This window comes from Anolis sagrei, chromosome 9 (genome assembly GCF_037176765.1).
Source record: "Anolis sagrei isolate rAnoSag1 chromosome 9, rAnoSag1.mat, whole genome shotgun sequence".
Classification (NCBI taxonomy): domain Eukaryota; kingdom Metazoa; phylum Chordata; class Lepidosauria; order Squamata; family Dactyloidae; genus Anolis; species Anolis sagrei.
The window spans coordinates 11,851,553-11,867,713 of NC_090029.1; the positions used below are offsets into that span (position 1 = coordinate 11,851,553).

At 41.8% G+C, this 16,161-nt stretch overlaps 1 protein-coding gene across 2 annotated transcripts; it reads right to left on the reverse strand.

Annotated features, from left to right (window-relative positions):
- Nucleotides 1-1,556: 1,556 nt before the first annotated feature.
- HYKK (hydroxylysine kinase) lies at nucleotides 1,557-14,003 on the reverse strand. Of its 2 annotated transcripts, none has more exons than XM_067471287.1 (5): nucleotides 13,681-14,003; nucleotides 8,323-8,678; nucleotides 6,860-7,005; nucleotides 4,016-4,199; nucleotides 1,557-2,230 (listed from the first exon to the last, which is right to left on the reverse strand). In XM_067471287.1, the coding sequence occupies exons 2-5, from the start codon at nucleotides 8,669-8,671 to the stop codon at nucleotides 1,782-1,784; spliced, it is 1,128 nt and encodes a 375-aa protein (XP_067327388.1). In that variant the 5' UTR covers nucleotides 8,672-8,678; nucleotides 13,681-14,003; the 3' UTR covers nucleotides 1,557-1,781. The 2 variants fall into 2 exon arrangements, with proteins under 2 accessions (XP_067327388.1, XP_060611692.2); XM_060755709.2 differs by lacking the exon at nucleotides 13,681-14,003 and adding an exon at nucleotides 12,113-12,223.
- Nucleotides 14,004-16,161: the final 2,158 nt, after the last annotated feature.

Sequence of the window (16,161 nt, forward strand, 5' to 3'; positions counted from 1 at the left end):
ATAATTTGTAGTTATGTAGTTTCATAGATTCCATGTATTTATGTATTTTAATTTATTTTCTCTCTTTTTAATCCTGTGTTTTAATCCCATTTCAATGTTTATATTTGCACATTTTAATTATAATTAATTTTATGCTTAATAATGTGTAGTTATGTAGTTTCAAATATTCCATATATTTATATATTTTAATTTATTTTCTCTCTTTTTAATCCTATATTTTAATCCCATTTCAATGTTTATATTTAGACATTTAAATTTTGTGCTTAATAATTTGTAGTTATGTAGTTTCAGATTCCATGTATTTGTGTATTTTAATTTATTTTCACTCTTTTTAATCCTGTGTTTTTATCCCATTTCAATGTTTATATTTACACATTTTAATTTTAATTAATTTTATGCTTAATATTTGTAATGTAGTTTCATATAATCTATGTATTTGTGTATTTTAAATTATTTTCTCTCTTTTTAATCCTATATTTTAATACCATTTCAATGTTTATATTTACACATTTTAATTCTAATTAAATTTTTTTGGAATATGTTTATTTAGAAGATATTGCTCTTAGAGGAGCTGATAGAAGAGAAATGTATTAGTGCAAAGAGACAATACAAACAAACATACGAACGAATAAACAGACATACGACTGAATACAATACAATGATTAATCAATAACAACACTTACCAACACCAACAATTATTCCCCGAGTAAATTTTAAAATACTTCCAGGTTTTGCTGGTCAGGCACCGGGGAGTAAACTATACTTTAATCCCCTTTTCTTTTCTGTTATCTATATTAGTAATGGTGTAATCGCCAGTTTCCTATTACTTTACCTTCAAGTTTCATTAATGTATAGTACTAATATATATCTCATTATATAGCCCTTTTATGCAATACAGAAAGCCCTCCCAGTTAGTCCTAGGGGGTTTTGCTATGCTCTGCGAGATTTTATGGGTGAGGATGTCCATATTCATAATATCCCATATTTTCAGTAACCATTGCTCCACAGTTGGTGCCTCCTTGGATTTCCATATTCTAGCTACCACTATTCTTGCAGCAGTGGTGAAGTAAAAAAAAAAAAGCTTTTCTGTGTTCTTATCCTTAATGGAGTCAATTCTAATTAATTTTATGTTTAATAATTTGTAGTTATATAGTTTCATAGATTCCATGTATTTGTGTATTTTAATTTATTTTCACTCTTTCTAATCCTATGTTTTAATACCATTTCAATGTTTATATTTACACATTTTAATTCTAATTAATTTTATGTTTAAAAATTTGTAGTTATGTCACTTCTCAACAAAAGTTTGCTCCAGGCACTGCCAGGCCATCAAATGCTAATCAAGGTGATCAGTTGAAACATTCACACCTAGCTCCAGCAGACAAGAGTCCTTTGTCCCACCCTGGTCATTCCACAGATATATAAACCCATTTTCCTAGTTCCAACAGACCTCACTACCTCTGAGGATGCTTGCCATAGATGCAGGCGAAACGTCAGGAGAGAATGCCTCTAGACCATGGCCATATAGCCCGAAAAAACCTACAAGAACCCAATAATAATAATAATAATAATAATAATTCTTTATTATTTACACAACAGGATTAGTACACAGCAAACAAGAACACTGTTGGCTTTTGTATTGGATCCCACGTCGAACACTTCCCAAGTTTCTAGGTCTGTGTGATGTTTTCATTCATTCATGGCCATAGATTACAATCCCAAGAATGCCCAGGAAATTTATTGCAAATCAGGTCCGCAACTACAGGCTTGTGAAAGTCAATTCAGGTATCGTAAGCCTTTGCGGTCTCAAACCAGATCTTCTCAACGGCCTCTTGGCCCATCTCAGAGAGAGTCATCAGGTGCTTCCACCCCGTCTTGGCCGTGATCATCAAATAGTCCTTATTCTCAGGGTGCTGGAGACTGGTGTGGGCCGCCATCACAAGGGACTGGACGAATCTCCCGCTGACCAGCAGGAAAAGGGCGGCCCGTTCCTCCGGGGTCAAAGGCACCACGCTCTCGAATCCGGCCAAGACGTGGCCTCCCACGCGGATGGGATCCTGGCTTTCGATCATCATGTACATGATGGCGATGGCCACTTCGAAGACGAAATAGCCATAACTCATGTCGCAGAAGTCCAAAATCCCCGACACTCTGTATCTTGGCTTTCCAGGGGAAGAGGAATCGGCTTCTATTAAAATATTGTGGTCGTTGAGGTCACCGTGATTGATGCCTAAAGGAACGAGAAGGAAAACCCAGGTAGAAAATTCATTGATTTGCAAAAGTAGAGGTCGATAAAGGTGGTTTGGGATTGCTTTAGAGTTGCAATGAAGTGCTCAAGTGGTTTTCGTGACTGATAGGAATATATTATTATATTTATTATATTTATCTATAATAATTGCCCAAGTGGTTTTCATGACCACTTGGGGTCATGAGGATTTAATAATAATAATAATAATCATCATCATCATCATCATCATCATCATATCCCAAGTGGTTTTCATGACTGAGTGGGGATTTAATAATAATAATAATAATAATAATAATAATAATAATAATTGCCCAAGTGGTTTTCATGATATTACTGAGTGAGGATTTAATAATCATCATCATCATCATATCCCAAGTTGACTTTCATGACTGAGTGGGGATTTAATACTAATAATAACAATAATGATTGCCCAAGTGGTTTTAATGACATTACTGAGTGGGGATTTAATAATAATCATAATCATAATAATCTTAATCATTATCATCATAATATCCCAAGTGGTTTCATGATTGGGGATTTAATAATAATAATAATAATAATAATTGCCCAAGTGGTTTTCATGACATTACTGAGAATGTAATAATAATAATCATCATCATCATCATCATATCCCAAGTGGTTTTCATAACTGAGTGGGGATTTAATAATAATAATCATCATCATCATATCCCAAGTGGTTTTCATGACATTACTGAGTGGGGATTTAATAATAATAATAATAATAATAATAATAATATAATTGCCCAAGTGGTTTTCACGACATTACTGAGTGGAGATTTAATAATAATCATCATCATCATCATATCCCAAGTGGTTTTCATGACTGGGGATTTAAAAATAATAATAATAATAATAATAGCCCAAGTGGTTTTAATGACATTACTGAGTGGGGATTTAATAATAATAATAATAATCACCATCATCATCCTATCCCAAGTGGTTTTCATGACTGAGTGGGGATTTAATAATAATGATAATAATAATAATAATAATAATAATAATAATAATTGCCCAAGTGGTTTTCATGACATTACTGAGTGGGAATTTAATAATCATCATCATATCCCAAGTGGTTTTCATGACTGAGTGGGAATTTAATAATAATAATAACAACAACAAAAATAATAATAGCCCAAGTGGTTTTCATGACTGAGTGAGGATTTTAATAATAACAAGAATATCAACAATAATTTTCAAACTGTACTTAATGTAATACCGTTTTACTGTATTACAAAAACAGTTTTATTAATGCAAATTTAGTTAAATAGCAGTTAAAATAGATTTTATTCCAATTTTATTTGAAGTACTTAAGATTATTATTGCTTGGATATATTTTTGGATGCATCTACACCAGGTGCAGGCAAACTTCAGCCTTCCCGGTGTTAACATTCCTACCGGCTGTTAGGAATTGTGGGAGTTGAAGTCCAAAACACCGGGAGGGCCGAAGTTTGCCCAGGCCTGATCTCCATTATGGAATGAATGCAATTTGACAAGGCTTGGACTGCTATAGCTCCGTGCTATGGATTCCAGGAAGTCTAGGGAGGCACCAAGTAAAGACTTTGTCAAACTCCCATCTCCAGTGATGTCATAGCATTGAGCCATGGCAGTTAAAGTGGTATGAAACTGCATTAATTTTACAGTATAGATGCACACTTTGGTATTTTCGGACCAGAAGCTTGTTCTGGACAGGAATATATCCTCTCCAGATATACCAATAATTGTATCAAAGTGCTTAAAACCACTTACAAGGCCGAAAGGAGCTTAATTTTGGCACGATTTTGGCGTCAAATTGCTCTATCACCTGCTTCACCACGTCTAGGTAACTGCTCTGACCCAAGGCGCGAATGTACCGCTTCAGGAGAGGGACGTTGGCCAGATTCCAGATGAATTCCCCTCGGTGAAGACTCTTTGTCGACGGATGCTGAAATTTCTATTTGCGGAAAAAGGAATACACATAAGTCATTTTCCTACTTTCCAACAGACCTCACAATCTCAGGATGCAGGCAAAATGTCAGGAGAGAATGCTTCTGGAATGTGATCACACAGCCTGGAAAACTCACAGCAACCCAATAGACCTAAGTGTTGTATTGATCACCATCACTGAAGTCAACCTCTCCAGATTACGGATAGTGGTCGTAAACAGAGTAGACCTCTTCCTGTATATGATTTATCCATCGACTACGTTGGCTCAGTGCTATGGAATCATGGAAGTTGTAGTTCTATCAAACGGCAACTCTCAGACTCCATAGCACTGAGGGATGGCAGTTCAAGTAGGGCCAAACTGTATTATATAATATATAATAATGATATTGTACTATGCTAATAATATATTATATGTATATACGAGGGCTGAATGAAAAGTAATGCCTCCACCTTCGTAATTCCTCAACAGATGGCAGTACTGGTATGCGGCAGGCACTGGCTTGTTCAGAAGATTCTCCTCTACAGTTCCATTTTGGTGGGAAGCCTTAACATTGAACGGTTGTGTTGTTGAAGTGCAAAGTATGGAACCCTGCACGGATGGTCTGTCAATGCGATTTAAGCAACATATGCTGTAGTTACTGGCTTGTTCAGTAGACTCTCCTCTACAGTTCCATTTCGGTGGGAAGCCTTAGCATTGAACGGTTGTGTTGTTAAAGTGCGAAGTATGGAACTCTGCGCAGACGGACTGTCAATGCGACTTAAGCAATGCATGTGGCAGGTATTGGCTTGTTCAGTAGACGCTCCTCTACAGTTCCATTTTGGCAGGAAGCCTTAGCATTGAATGGTTGTGTTGTTAAAGTGCAAAGTATGGAATCCTGAGCAGACGGTTGGCCAATGCAACTTAAGCAACATGCAGTCATTGAATTCTTGACAGCAGACGGTGTCACGTCAACATCTTTAAACTTACTCGCCCAATGACACACAGTACTTACATCAACACAATCACCATAAACAGCTTGCATTCTCTGATGGATCTCCTTTGGGGTGACACATTCTGTTCTCACACGTTGCTTAAGTGGCATTGACAGACCGTCTGTGCAGGGTTCCATACTTTGCACGTTAATAACACAACCGTTCAATGCTAAAGCTTCTCACCAAAATGGAACTGTAGAGGAGAGTCTACTGAACAAGCCAGTACCTGCTGCATACCAGTACTGCGATCTGTTGAGGAGTTAAGAAGGTGGAGGCATTACTTTTCATTCAACATTGCTTATGTCACATTGACAGACCGTCTGTGCAGGGTTCCATACTTTGCACTTTAACAACACAATCGTTCAATGCTAAAGCTTCTCGCCAAAATGGAACTGTAGAGGAGAGTCTACTGAACAAGCCAGTACCTGCTGTATACGTTGCTTAAGTCGCATTGACCAACCACTTGCACAGGGTTCCCTACTTTGCACTTTAACAGCACAACCATTTAGTGTTAAAGTTGGGACAAAAATATAACTGACAAATTATTTCTATCTAACACTGACCTAAGTACGAGGGTTGAATGAAAAGTAATGCCTCCACCTTCGTTACTTGGGTTTGGATGGGAATCTTTTAATACATCAAACGCAGAAATAATCCTTAGAATGTGCTCTTTAACTTCCACTATTCACTTTTCCACTGAACGTCTGTGCAGGATTCCATACTTTGCTCTTTAACAACACCACCGTTTAATGCAAAAATTGAACTGTAGAGGAAAGTCTACTGAACAAGCCAGTACTTGACGCATACGCTGTTTAAGTTGCACTGACAGACCGTCAGCGCAGGGTTCTATACTTCGCACTTTAACAACACCACCGTTTAATGCTAAGGCTTCCTGCCAAAATGGAACTGTAGAGGAGAGTCTACTGAACAAGCCAGTACCTACCGCATATGTTGCTTAAGTTGCATTGATAGACCATCAGCGCAGGGTTCCATACTTTGCACTTTAACAACACCACCATTCAATGGTAAGTCTTCCTGCCAAAATGGAACTGTAGAGGAGAGTCTACTGAACAAGCCAGTACCTGCCACGTACGTTGCTTAAGTCACATTGACCGACTGTCTGCGCAGGGTTTCATACTTTGCACTTTAACAACACAACTGTTCAAGGCTAAAGCTTCCTGCCAAAATGGAACTGTAGAGGAGAGTCTACTGAGCAAGCCAGTACCTGCCAGATACATTGCTTAAGTTGCATTGACCGACCGTCTGCTCAGGGTTCCGTGCTTCGCACTTTAACAACACCACCATTCAATGGTAAGGCTTCCTGCCAAAATGGTACTATAGAGGAGAGTCTACTGAACAAGCCAGTACCTGCCGCATACGTTGCTTAAGTCGCATTGACAGACCGTCTGCGCAGGGTTCCGTACTTCGCACTTTAACAACAACACCATTCAATGGTAAGGCTTCCCGCCAAAATGTAACTGTAGAGGAGAGTCTACTGAACAAGCCAGTACCTGCCGCATAAGTTGCTTAAGGAGTTACGAAGGGGGAGGCATTACTTTTCATTCAACCCTCATATATCTTGTAAGCCGCTCCGAGTCCCCTTTGGGGTGAGAAGGGCAGCATATAAATGTCACAAATAAGTAAATAAATAAAAAAATATTAAATCGGCAGTGTAGACGTATTCGTAAGGCTTACCTCCGCCAGAGTTTTGTCCAGCCTGGCGGCCAGTTGGCCAATCTCATACAGAATGGGAGGGCTGATGGGGAGCGTTGCTGCTGTTTTGCCCGGCAAGAAGGTCAAGAGCCGGACCATATATCCTTTGGTGGCAACTGCTGGCGTCTCTAAGAGACAAAGTAAAAGAAGTTGGCGTTAGCCAAGACAACCAGTGAGAAATGGAGGAGCGTTGCAACCGGAAAAGCATCCTAGAGGAGCTTAGTATCCCAAGGCTGCGTCTACACTGATTGACTTTGCAACTGCAAGGCTACTCAATGGAAGCAACATTCACGCTTTTGTTTTTGTTTTATGCTGTATGTTTTTGTATTATTTGCATATGTGGAAACCACTCTGAATCCCCTAAGGGAGATAGGGCAGAATATAAATTATTATTATTATTATTATTATTATTATTATTATTATTAGCTGTCCCCTGCTATGCGTTGCTGTGGCCTTCATGGGGGTTCTGTGTGGGAGGTTTGGCCCAATTCTATCGTTGGTGTGGTTCAGAATGCTCTTGGACTGTAGGTGAACTATAAATCCCAGCAACTACAACTCCCAAATGTCAAGATTCTATTTTCCCCAAACTCCACCAGTGTTCACATTTGGGCATATTGAGTATTCGTGTAGAGTTTGGTCCAGATCCATCATGGTTGGAGTCCATGAAAATAGAAATAGGTGAACTACAACTCCCAAACCAAAGGACACTGCCCACCAAACCCTTCCAGTATTTTTCTTTTGGGGTTCTGTGTGCCAAGTTTAGTTCAATCCCATCATTGGTGGGGTTGAGAATGCTCTTGGATTGTAGGTGAACTATAAATCCCAGCAACTACAACTCCCAAATGACAAAATCATTTTTTTTTAAGTGAAGGACATACATTGGGTTGTTAGGTGCATTGTGTCCAAATTTGGTGTCAATTCGTCCAGTGGTTTTTGAGTTCTGTTAATCCCACAAACGAACATTTTTATTTATATATATTGTCGAAGGCTTTCATGGCAGGAATCACTGGGTTGTTCTAGGTTTTTCCGAGCTATATGGCCATGTTCTAGAGGCATTTTCTCCTGACGTTTCGCCTGCATCTATGGCAAGCATCCTCAGAGGTAGTGAGACCCGGAAAAACCTACAACAACCCATTCATTTGTATAGATTATTATTATTATTATTATTATTATTATTATTATTATTATTATTATTATTATTATTGCTTGCAATTGGCAAGGGTTCTTTCTTCCACCCTGGACATTATTCCACAGGGATATAAACGCTCCACTTGCCTCTCCTCCAACAGACCTCTGAAGACAGCATTAGCCACAGATGTAGGCGAAATGTCAGGAGAGAATGATGCTGGAATATGGCCATACAGCCAAAAAGCCTCACAGCAACCCAGTGATTGTGGCCATGGAAGCCTTCGACAACACAAATATCATGTTGTCACTATTCTCACCGACTGTTTCCAGGAACATGATTTGTCCCTCTGTGGTCAGTCGCGGGGTGGCCACAGGGAAGCCTTCTTGGTTCAGGAACATCATGATCCGCGTCTGGACCTCCAAGAGCTCCGCTTTCTGGCTGTCCTGGGCATTACTGATCTTGAGGACGTATTCCTCGGTTCCTTCTCCTCTCCCTTCGGCCTTGGCAATGCGGACATGGAAATTCTGATCGTCGTAGCTGGGCAGCGGCTGGACCGCAGAGACTTTCAACCCAAATCTCCTTTCCACCAATTGGGTGGCTTGCTCTTCGCTGAAGGATGGCTTATTCAGGTCGCCGCAAAGCGGTCGAGGGTCTCCAGAAGACATCGCGCAGCTAGAAAGAAACAACAATCATAATAATACTGGGTTGCTGTGAGTTTTCTGAGCTATATGGCCACATTCCAGAAGCATTCTCTCCTGACATTTCATCCACAGCAAGCTGGCTTCAGGAAAGGCAAAAGCTGCACATTGCAAGTGCTGAACCTGACTCAGCACATAGAAGATGGCTTTGAAAGGCAGCAGATCACAGGAGCTGTCTTCATAGACCTGTCAGCAGCCTATGGTACTTTCAACCACCGCCTCCTCCTGAGAAAAATGTACACTATCCCAAAGGACTACCACCTCACCCGCCTCATAGGAAACCTGCAACAAAACGAGCTTCTTTGTTGAGTTCCAGGGCCAGAGAAGCAGATGGCGGAAACAGAAGAACGGCCTGCCTCAGGGGAGCGTGCTCGCTCCATCCATGTTCAACATCTACACAAATGACCAGCCACTGCCAGAAGGGACAGAGAGTTTCATCTATGCTGATGATCGTGCCATCACCGCTCAAGCAGGGAGCTTTGAGATGGTACAACAGAACTCTCCGAAGCTCTAGGTGCTCTTACTGCCTATTACAGGGAAAACCAGCTGATACCCAACCCATCCAAAACACAGACATGTGCCTTTCATATCAAGAACAGAGAAGCATCCAGAGCTTTGAAGATCACCTGGGAAAGAATCCCACTGGAGCATTGCAGCGCACCCAAATACCTGGGAGTCACTCTGGACCATGCTCTTACCTACAAGAAGCACTGCCTGAACATCAAGCAAAAAGTGGGTGCTAGAAACAATATTATACGAAAGCTGACTGGCACAACCTGGGGATCACAACCAGATACAGTGAAGACATCTGCCCTTGCGCTGTGTTGCTCTGCTGCTGAGTACGCATGCCCAGTGTGGAACACATCTTACCACACTAAAACAGTGGATGTGGCTCTTAATGAGACATGCCGCATTATCACGGGGTGTCTGCACCCTACACCACTGGAGAAATTACACTGTTTAGCCGGTATTGCACCACCTGACATCCGCCGGGAAGTAGCAGCCAATAGTGAAAGGACCAAGGCAGAGACATCTCCAGCTCATCCACTGTTTGGGTATCAGCCAGCATGTCAACGACTTAAATCAAGATATACTTTTCTAAGATCTACAGAGACACTCCAGCAAGCGAGAGTCCAAAAGTGGCAGGCTCAAACCCAGAACCTCAATTAATGGCTGATACCAAATGAGAGACTCCCTCCTGGGCACACAGAGGACTGGGCCACCTGGAAGGCGCTGAACAGACTGCACTCTGGCACCACGAAATGCAGAGCCAACCTCAAGAAATGGGGCCACAAAGTGGAATCCACAACATGCGAATGTGGAGAAGAGCAAACCACTGACCACCTGCTGCAATGCACCCTGAGCCCTGCCACATGCACAAGGGAGGACCTTCTTGCGGCAACCCCAGAGGCACTCCAAGTGGCCAGATACTAGTCAAAGGACATTTAATCAACTACCAAGTTTGAAAATTCTGTGTTTTGTCTGTTTGTTTGTTTTTGTTAAAAATGTAATACAAATGTCTGTTTGCTGATGACACGATAAATAAATAACCCCCATCTATTTCAGGCATCCTCAGAAGTTGTGAGGTCTGTTGGCAACTAGAAAACTTGGGTTTATATATCTGTGGAATGATGTTCATGGTGGGAGAAAGAACTCTTGTCTGTTGGAGCTGAGTGTAAATGTTGCAATTGGCCACCTTGATTAGCATTGCCAAGCCTTGAAGCTTCAAGGCCTGCCTGATTCCTTCCTGAAGGAATCCTTTGTTGGGAGGTGTCAGCATATTATTTGAGAACAAGGAAATGCTGGACCACTCTCACAACCACCATGTCAGGCCACATAGAGAAGCCACTGAAATCCACAAGGAGCAGGTGGACAATGTCAACGGAAAGGAGGAAAACGTGAAAATGAACAAACTCTGGCTACCAGTATTTTTTTATAAAAACTTCTAAAATCAGGATAGTAAATAAAGAACAACACTAAAAAACAAACAAACAGGGGAATTCCAGACAGGAAACAATCAGGGCCAGCTAACACCTCAGAACAAGGTAGGAGGGAGGAAGAGACGGGGTCTACATTGTTAATTGCAGCAATAATATGTTTCATGCTTATGTCTATGTTTGATGTTTTTATAGTTTTAATGGTTTTTATCTGCAGTTATATGTTATTGATTTAAATATGTGATATTTTTATATATATGTGAGGCATTGAATTTGCCATTTATTATGTTGTAAACCGCTTTGAGTCCCCCCAGGGGTGAGAAAAAGTGGTATAGAAATGCAGTTAATAATAAATAAATAATAATAGCAAAGGATTCCACCAGGCAGGAAGCAGCCAGGCTTTGAAGCTGCAAGGTTATTGAATGCTAATCATGCTGGCCAACTGCAACATTCACACTTTCCTGAAACAGACGAGTTCTTTCTCCCACCCTGGACATCATTCCACATAGATAAGCCCCATTTTCCTAGTTTCCAATAGACCCCATAATCTCTGGGGGTGCCTGCCATAGATGTGGGCAAAACATCAGGAGAGAATGCTTCTGGAACAGGGCCACGCAGCCCGGAAAACTCACAAGCAACCCCAATTATGTTATTATTGTTATGATTATTTTCCATTTTAGAGGGTATTAAAAAAGAACCCTCTAAAATTGGGACAGTAAATAAAGAGCAACACTCAAAAACAAGGGAATTCCAGACAGGAAACAATCAGGGCCAGCTAACACTTCCCAATAATGGATTCCACCAGACAGGAAGCAACCAGGCTTTGAAGATGCAAGGTTATTGAATGCCAACCAGGCTGACCAATTGCAACATTCACCAAACAGAGAAGAGTTGGGTTGTTGTAGGTTTTTTCGGGCTATATGGCCATGGTCTAGAGGCATTCTCTCCTGACGTTTTGCTTGCATCTATGGCAAGCATCCTCAGAGGTACTGAGGTCTGTTGGAACTAGGAAAAGAGAAGAGTTCTTTCTCCCACCCTGGACATCATTCCACAGATATATAAGCCCTATTTTCCTAGTTTCCAATAGACCTCATAATCTCTGTGGATGCCTGCCACAGATGTGGGCAAAATGTCAGGAGAGAATGCTGCTGGAAGATGGCACTCAGCCCGGAAAACTCACAGCAACCCCAATTCAGCTCTTCTGTTACGTTACTATTGTTATGATTATTTTCCATTTTAGAGGGTATTAAAAAAACCCTCTAAAATTGGGACAGTAAATAAAGAGCAACACTCAAAAACAACGGAATTCCAGACAGGAAACAATCAGGGCCAGCTAACACCTCCCAATAATGGATTCCACCAGTCAGACGAGAATGCTCCTGGAAGATGGCCACGCAGCCCGCAAAACTCACAGCAACCCAGTGATTCTGGCCGTGAAAGCCTTCGACAACACATTTCTCGTCTTACTTACTCGAGTCAATGACAACACAATAGAGCCAAGTTGTGTGGTTCTTCTCCCAGTTCACATCCCAGTCTCGGCTACTGCTGCTGGAAGTTATATAACAACAATCTATCCTTGGGAACTTTGCCCAGTGACCCTTGGACTCGGTCAAAGAAGGCCGGATCCTCATTCTTCCGCAATCTAACTAGGAAAGGAAGCCAAAGAGAGCTGAGTGCCGAGACAGTGAAAACTTACGAGGGTCGAATGAAAAGTAATGCCTCCACCTTTGTAACTTGGGTTTGGGTGGGAGCATTTTAATAAATCAAACACAGAAATAATCCTTAGAATGCAGCACACCCAAATACCTGGGAGTCACTCTGGACCGTGCTCTTACCTACAAGAAGCACTGTCTGAATATCAAGCAAAAGTGGGTGCTAGAAACAATATCATACGAAAGCTGACTGGCACAACCGGGGGATCACAACCAGACACAGTGAAGACATCTGCCCTTGCGCTGTGCTGCTCTGCTGCTGTGCTACACATCTCACCACACTAAAACAGTGGATGTGGCTCTTAATGAGACATGCCGCATTATCACGGGGTGTCTGCCGCCCTACACCACTGGAGAAACTACACTGTCTATCCCCATGATGGTGAACCTATGACACGTGTGTCAGCACTGACACGCGTAGCCATTTTTGATGACACTCAGCCACATGCTACACCAGCATTTTTATATAATGCCGAGATATATGACATTATAGAAAAAGCAGGTAAGTTAAATAATTAGTTTTTGGTTTATTAAATACCGTTATATATGACAATAATGTATATTTTTATTAAACTATAAATATCATGAAATTATGGTTTTTTTCTCGAAGTGACACCCCACTCGAGTTATGCTCATTTTTTTTTTTTTGGAAGTATTGACACACCAAGCTCAAAAGGTTGCCCATCATTGGTCTAGCTGGTATTGCATCACCTGACATCCGCCGGGAAGTAGCAGCCAATAGTGAAAGGACCAAGGCAGAGACATCTCCAGCTCATCCCCTGTTTGGGTATTAGCCAGCACGTCAACGACTTAAATCAATAAATAGTTTTCTTAGATCTACAGAGACACTTGCTGGAACACCTCAGCAAGCGAGAGTCCAAAAGTGGCAGGCCCAAACCCAGAACCTCAATCAATGGCTGATACCAAATGAGAGACACAGAAAACTGGGCAACTTGGAAGGCGCTGAACAGACTGCGCTCTGGCACCACGAGATGCAGTGCCAACCTTAGGAAATGGGGCCACAAAGTGGAATCCTCGACATGCGAGTGTGGAGAGGAGCAAACCACTGACCACCTGCTGCAAGGCAACCTGAGCCCTGCCACATGCACAATGGAGGACCTTCTTGCGGCAACACCAGAGGCACTCCAAGTGGCCAGATACTGGTCAAAGGACATTTAATCAACTACCAAACTTGCAAACTTTGTGTTTTGTCTGTCTGTTTGTTTTGTTAAAAATGTAATACAACTGTTTGTTTGCTCCTGACACAGAACCCTATGACATATATGCTATAGCATTTCAGATCTTAAGGGGAGAAAGATCACTTTACCTAAGCAAGGAATCTCAGATTCAGTCCATCATGTCTTCAGTAAGGAAGTTGCAGAATTGATGCTGCAATAAATTCTGGAGCTTGCTTTGTATGGAGTGTTTGGTTTGATTTGATTGACAGTTGTCTGACTGCATCAAAAAGGAAGAGGATATTTAGATCCCTTCTTGCTTGGAGATCTTGTTGCAAGTGGATAAAAATAAAATGAAGCAGGACAAGGAATCGAAGAGCAGGAAGCCGAGTTGCATGGAAATCCCAGCCAGGGCCCCTTGCTTCCTCTCAGAGCAGGAAATGCAAGGTTGGCTTTCCCTTGCCTGGGGAAGCATTTCAAGGGAAGCTTTTGATTGGTTGCTAGGCAGCTTTGCGCCTCCTGGAGACAGAAGATGGATCTATATACTAGAATGAATCACTGTATTGTCGAAGGCTTTCATGGCCAGAATCACTGGGTTGCTGTGAGTTTTCCAGGCTGTCTGGCTATGTTCCAGAAGCATTCTCTCCTGACGTTTCTCCCCCATCTAAGGCAGGTATCCTCAGAGCTTGTGAGGTCTGTTGAAAACTAGGCAAGTGGAATGTGTGTGTATATGTGTGTGTATATATAATATAATATAAGATATAATATCCAGGGTGGGAGAAAGAAGCAGCTCTTGTCTCTTTGGGGCAGGTGTGGATGTTGCCATTGGTCACCTTGATTAGCTTTGAATGGCCTTGCAGCTGCAAAGCCTGGCTGGTTGCTGCCTGGGGGAATCCTATATATATATATATATCTATGGAAAGATGTCTAGGGTGGGAGAAAGAACTCTTGTCTGCTTGAGGCAAGTGTGGGTGTTACCATTGGCCACCTTGATTAGCACTGAATGGCCTTGCAGCTGCAAAGCCTAGCTGGTTGCTGCCTGGGGGAATCCTGTGTGTGTGTATAACTGTGGAAGGATGTCTAGGGTGGGAAAAAGAACTCTTGTCTGCTTGAGGCAAGTGTTAATGTTTCAATTAACCACCTTGATTAGCATTGAATAGCCTTGCAGCTGCAAAGCCTAGCTGGTTGCTGCCTGGGGGAATCCTGTGTGTGTGTATAACTGTGGAAGGATGTCTAGGGTGGGAAAAAGAACTCTTGTCTGCTTGAAGCAAGTGTTAATGTTTAAATTAACCACCTTGATTAGCATTGAATAGCCTTGCAGCTGCAAAGCCTAGCTGGTTGCTGCCTGGGGGAATCCTGTGTGTGTGTATAACTGTGGAAGGATGTCTAGGGTGGGAAAAAGAACTCTTGTCTGCTTGAGGCAAGTGTTAATGTTTCAATTAACCACCTTGATTAGCATTGAATGGCCTTGCAGCTGCAAAGCCTGGCTGGTTGCTGCCTGGGGGAATCCTATATATATCTCTGTGGAAGCATGTCTAGAGTGGGAGAAAGAACTCTTGTCTGCTTGAGGCAAGTGTTAATGTTTCAATTAGCCACCTTGATTAGCATTGAATGGCCTCGCAGCTGCAAAGGCTGGCTGGTTGCTGCCTGGGGGAATCCTCTCTCTCTCTCTCTATATATATATATATCTGTGGAAGGATGTCTAGGGTGGGAGAAAGAACTCTTGTCTGCTTGAGGCAAGTGTGAATGTTTCAATTAGCCACCTTGATTAGCATTGAATGGCCTCGCAGCTGCAAAGCCTGGCTGGTTGCTGCCTGGGGGAATCCTATATATATATATATATATATAGGATTCCCCCAGGCAGCAACCAGCCAGGCTTTGCAATATCTCTCTCTCTCTCTCTCTCTCTGTAGAAGGATGTCTAGAGTGGGAGAAAGAACTCTTGTCTGCTCGAGGCAGGTGTGGATGTTGCCATTGGCCACCTTGATTAGCATTGAATGACCTAGCAGTTTCAAAGTCTGGCTTCTTACTGCCTGGGGGAATCCTTTGTTGGGAGGCAGTAAGAAAGAAGCCACACCTTGAAAGCGCTAGGCCATTAAATGCTAATTAAGGTGGCCAATGGCAACATTCACACCTGCCCCAAAGAGACAAGAGATCTTTCTCCCACCCTGGACATTATTCCACAGTTATATAATGGTATGGTGCAATATAATGATATATAATGATATATAATATATATTATAATATATTGTACAAAAATATATATTGTAAACCGCTGAGTCTCCTTCGGGATAAATAAATAATATAAACCCCACTTGCCTCGTTTCCAGCAGATTTCTCAACCTGTGAGGATGCCTGCCATAGATGTGGGTGGAACGTCAGGAGAGAATGCTTCTGGAACATGGCCACAGCGCAGAAAACTCACAACCCAGAATTAATGCAATTTGATAGTATTTTTAACTGCCATGGCTCAATGCTGTGGGATCATGGGAGCTGTAGTTTTGCAAGGTCTGTAGGCAACTCTTGCATCACCAAACAACAACTCCCAGGTTTCCATAGCATTGAACTATGGCCGGTGTAAAAGAACATGCAGTCTTGGAAAGGGAAAAATATATGTAGGATTGTAAGATGTT

What these genes read in the sequence shown, in the direction of transcription:
- HYKK (XM_067471287.1), bottom strand. Translation starts at nt 8,671, where the DNA reads ATGTCTTCTGGAGACCCTCGACCGCTTTGCGGCGACCTGAATAAGCCA. An exon ending in CATGTTCCTGGAAACAGTCG is followed by an intron (nt 7,006 to 8,322) that starts GTGAGAATAGTG and finishes TTTGTCTCTTAG; the next exon opens with AGACGCCAGCAGTTGCCACC. An exon ending in TGGACAAAACTCTGGCGGAG is followed by an intron (nt 4,200 to 6,859) that starts GTAAGCCTTACG and finishes TTCCGCAAATAG; the next exon opens with AAATTTCAGCATCCGTCGAC.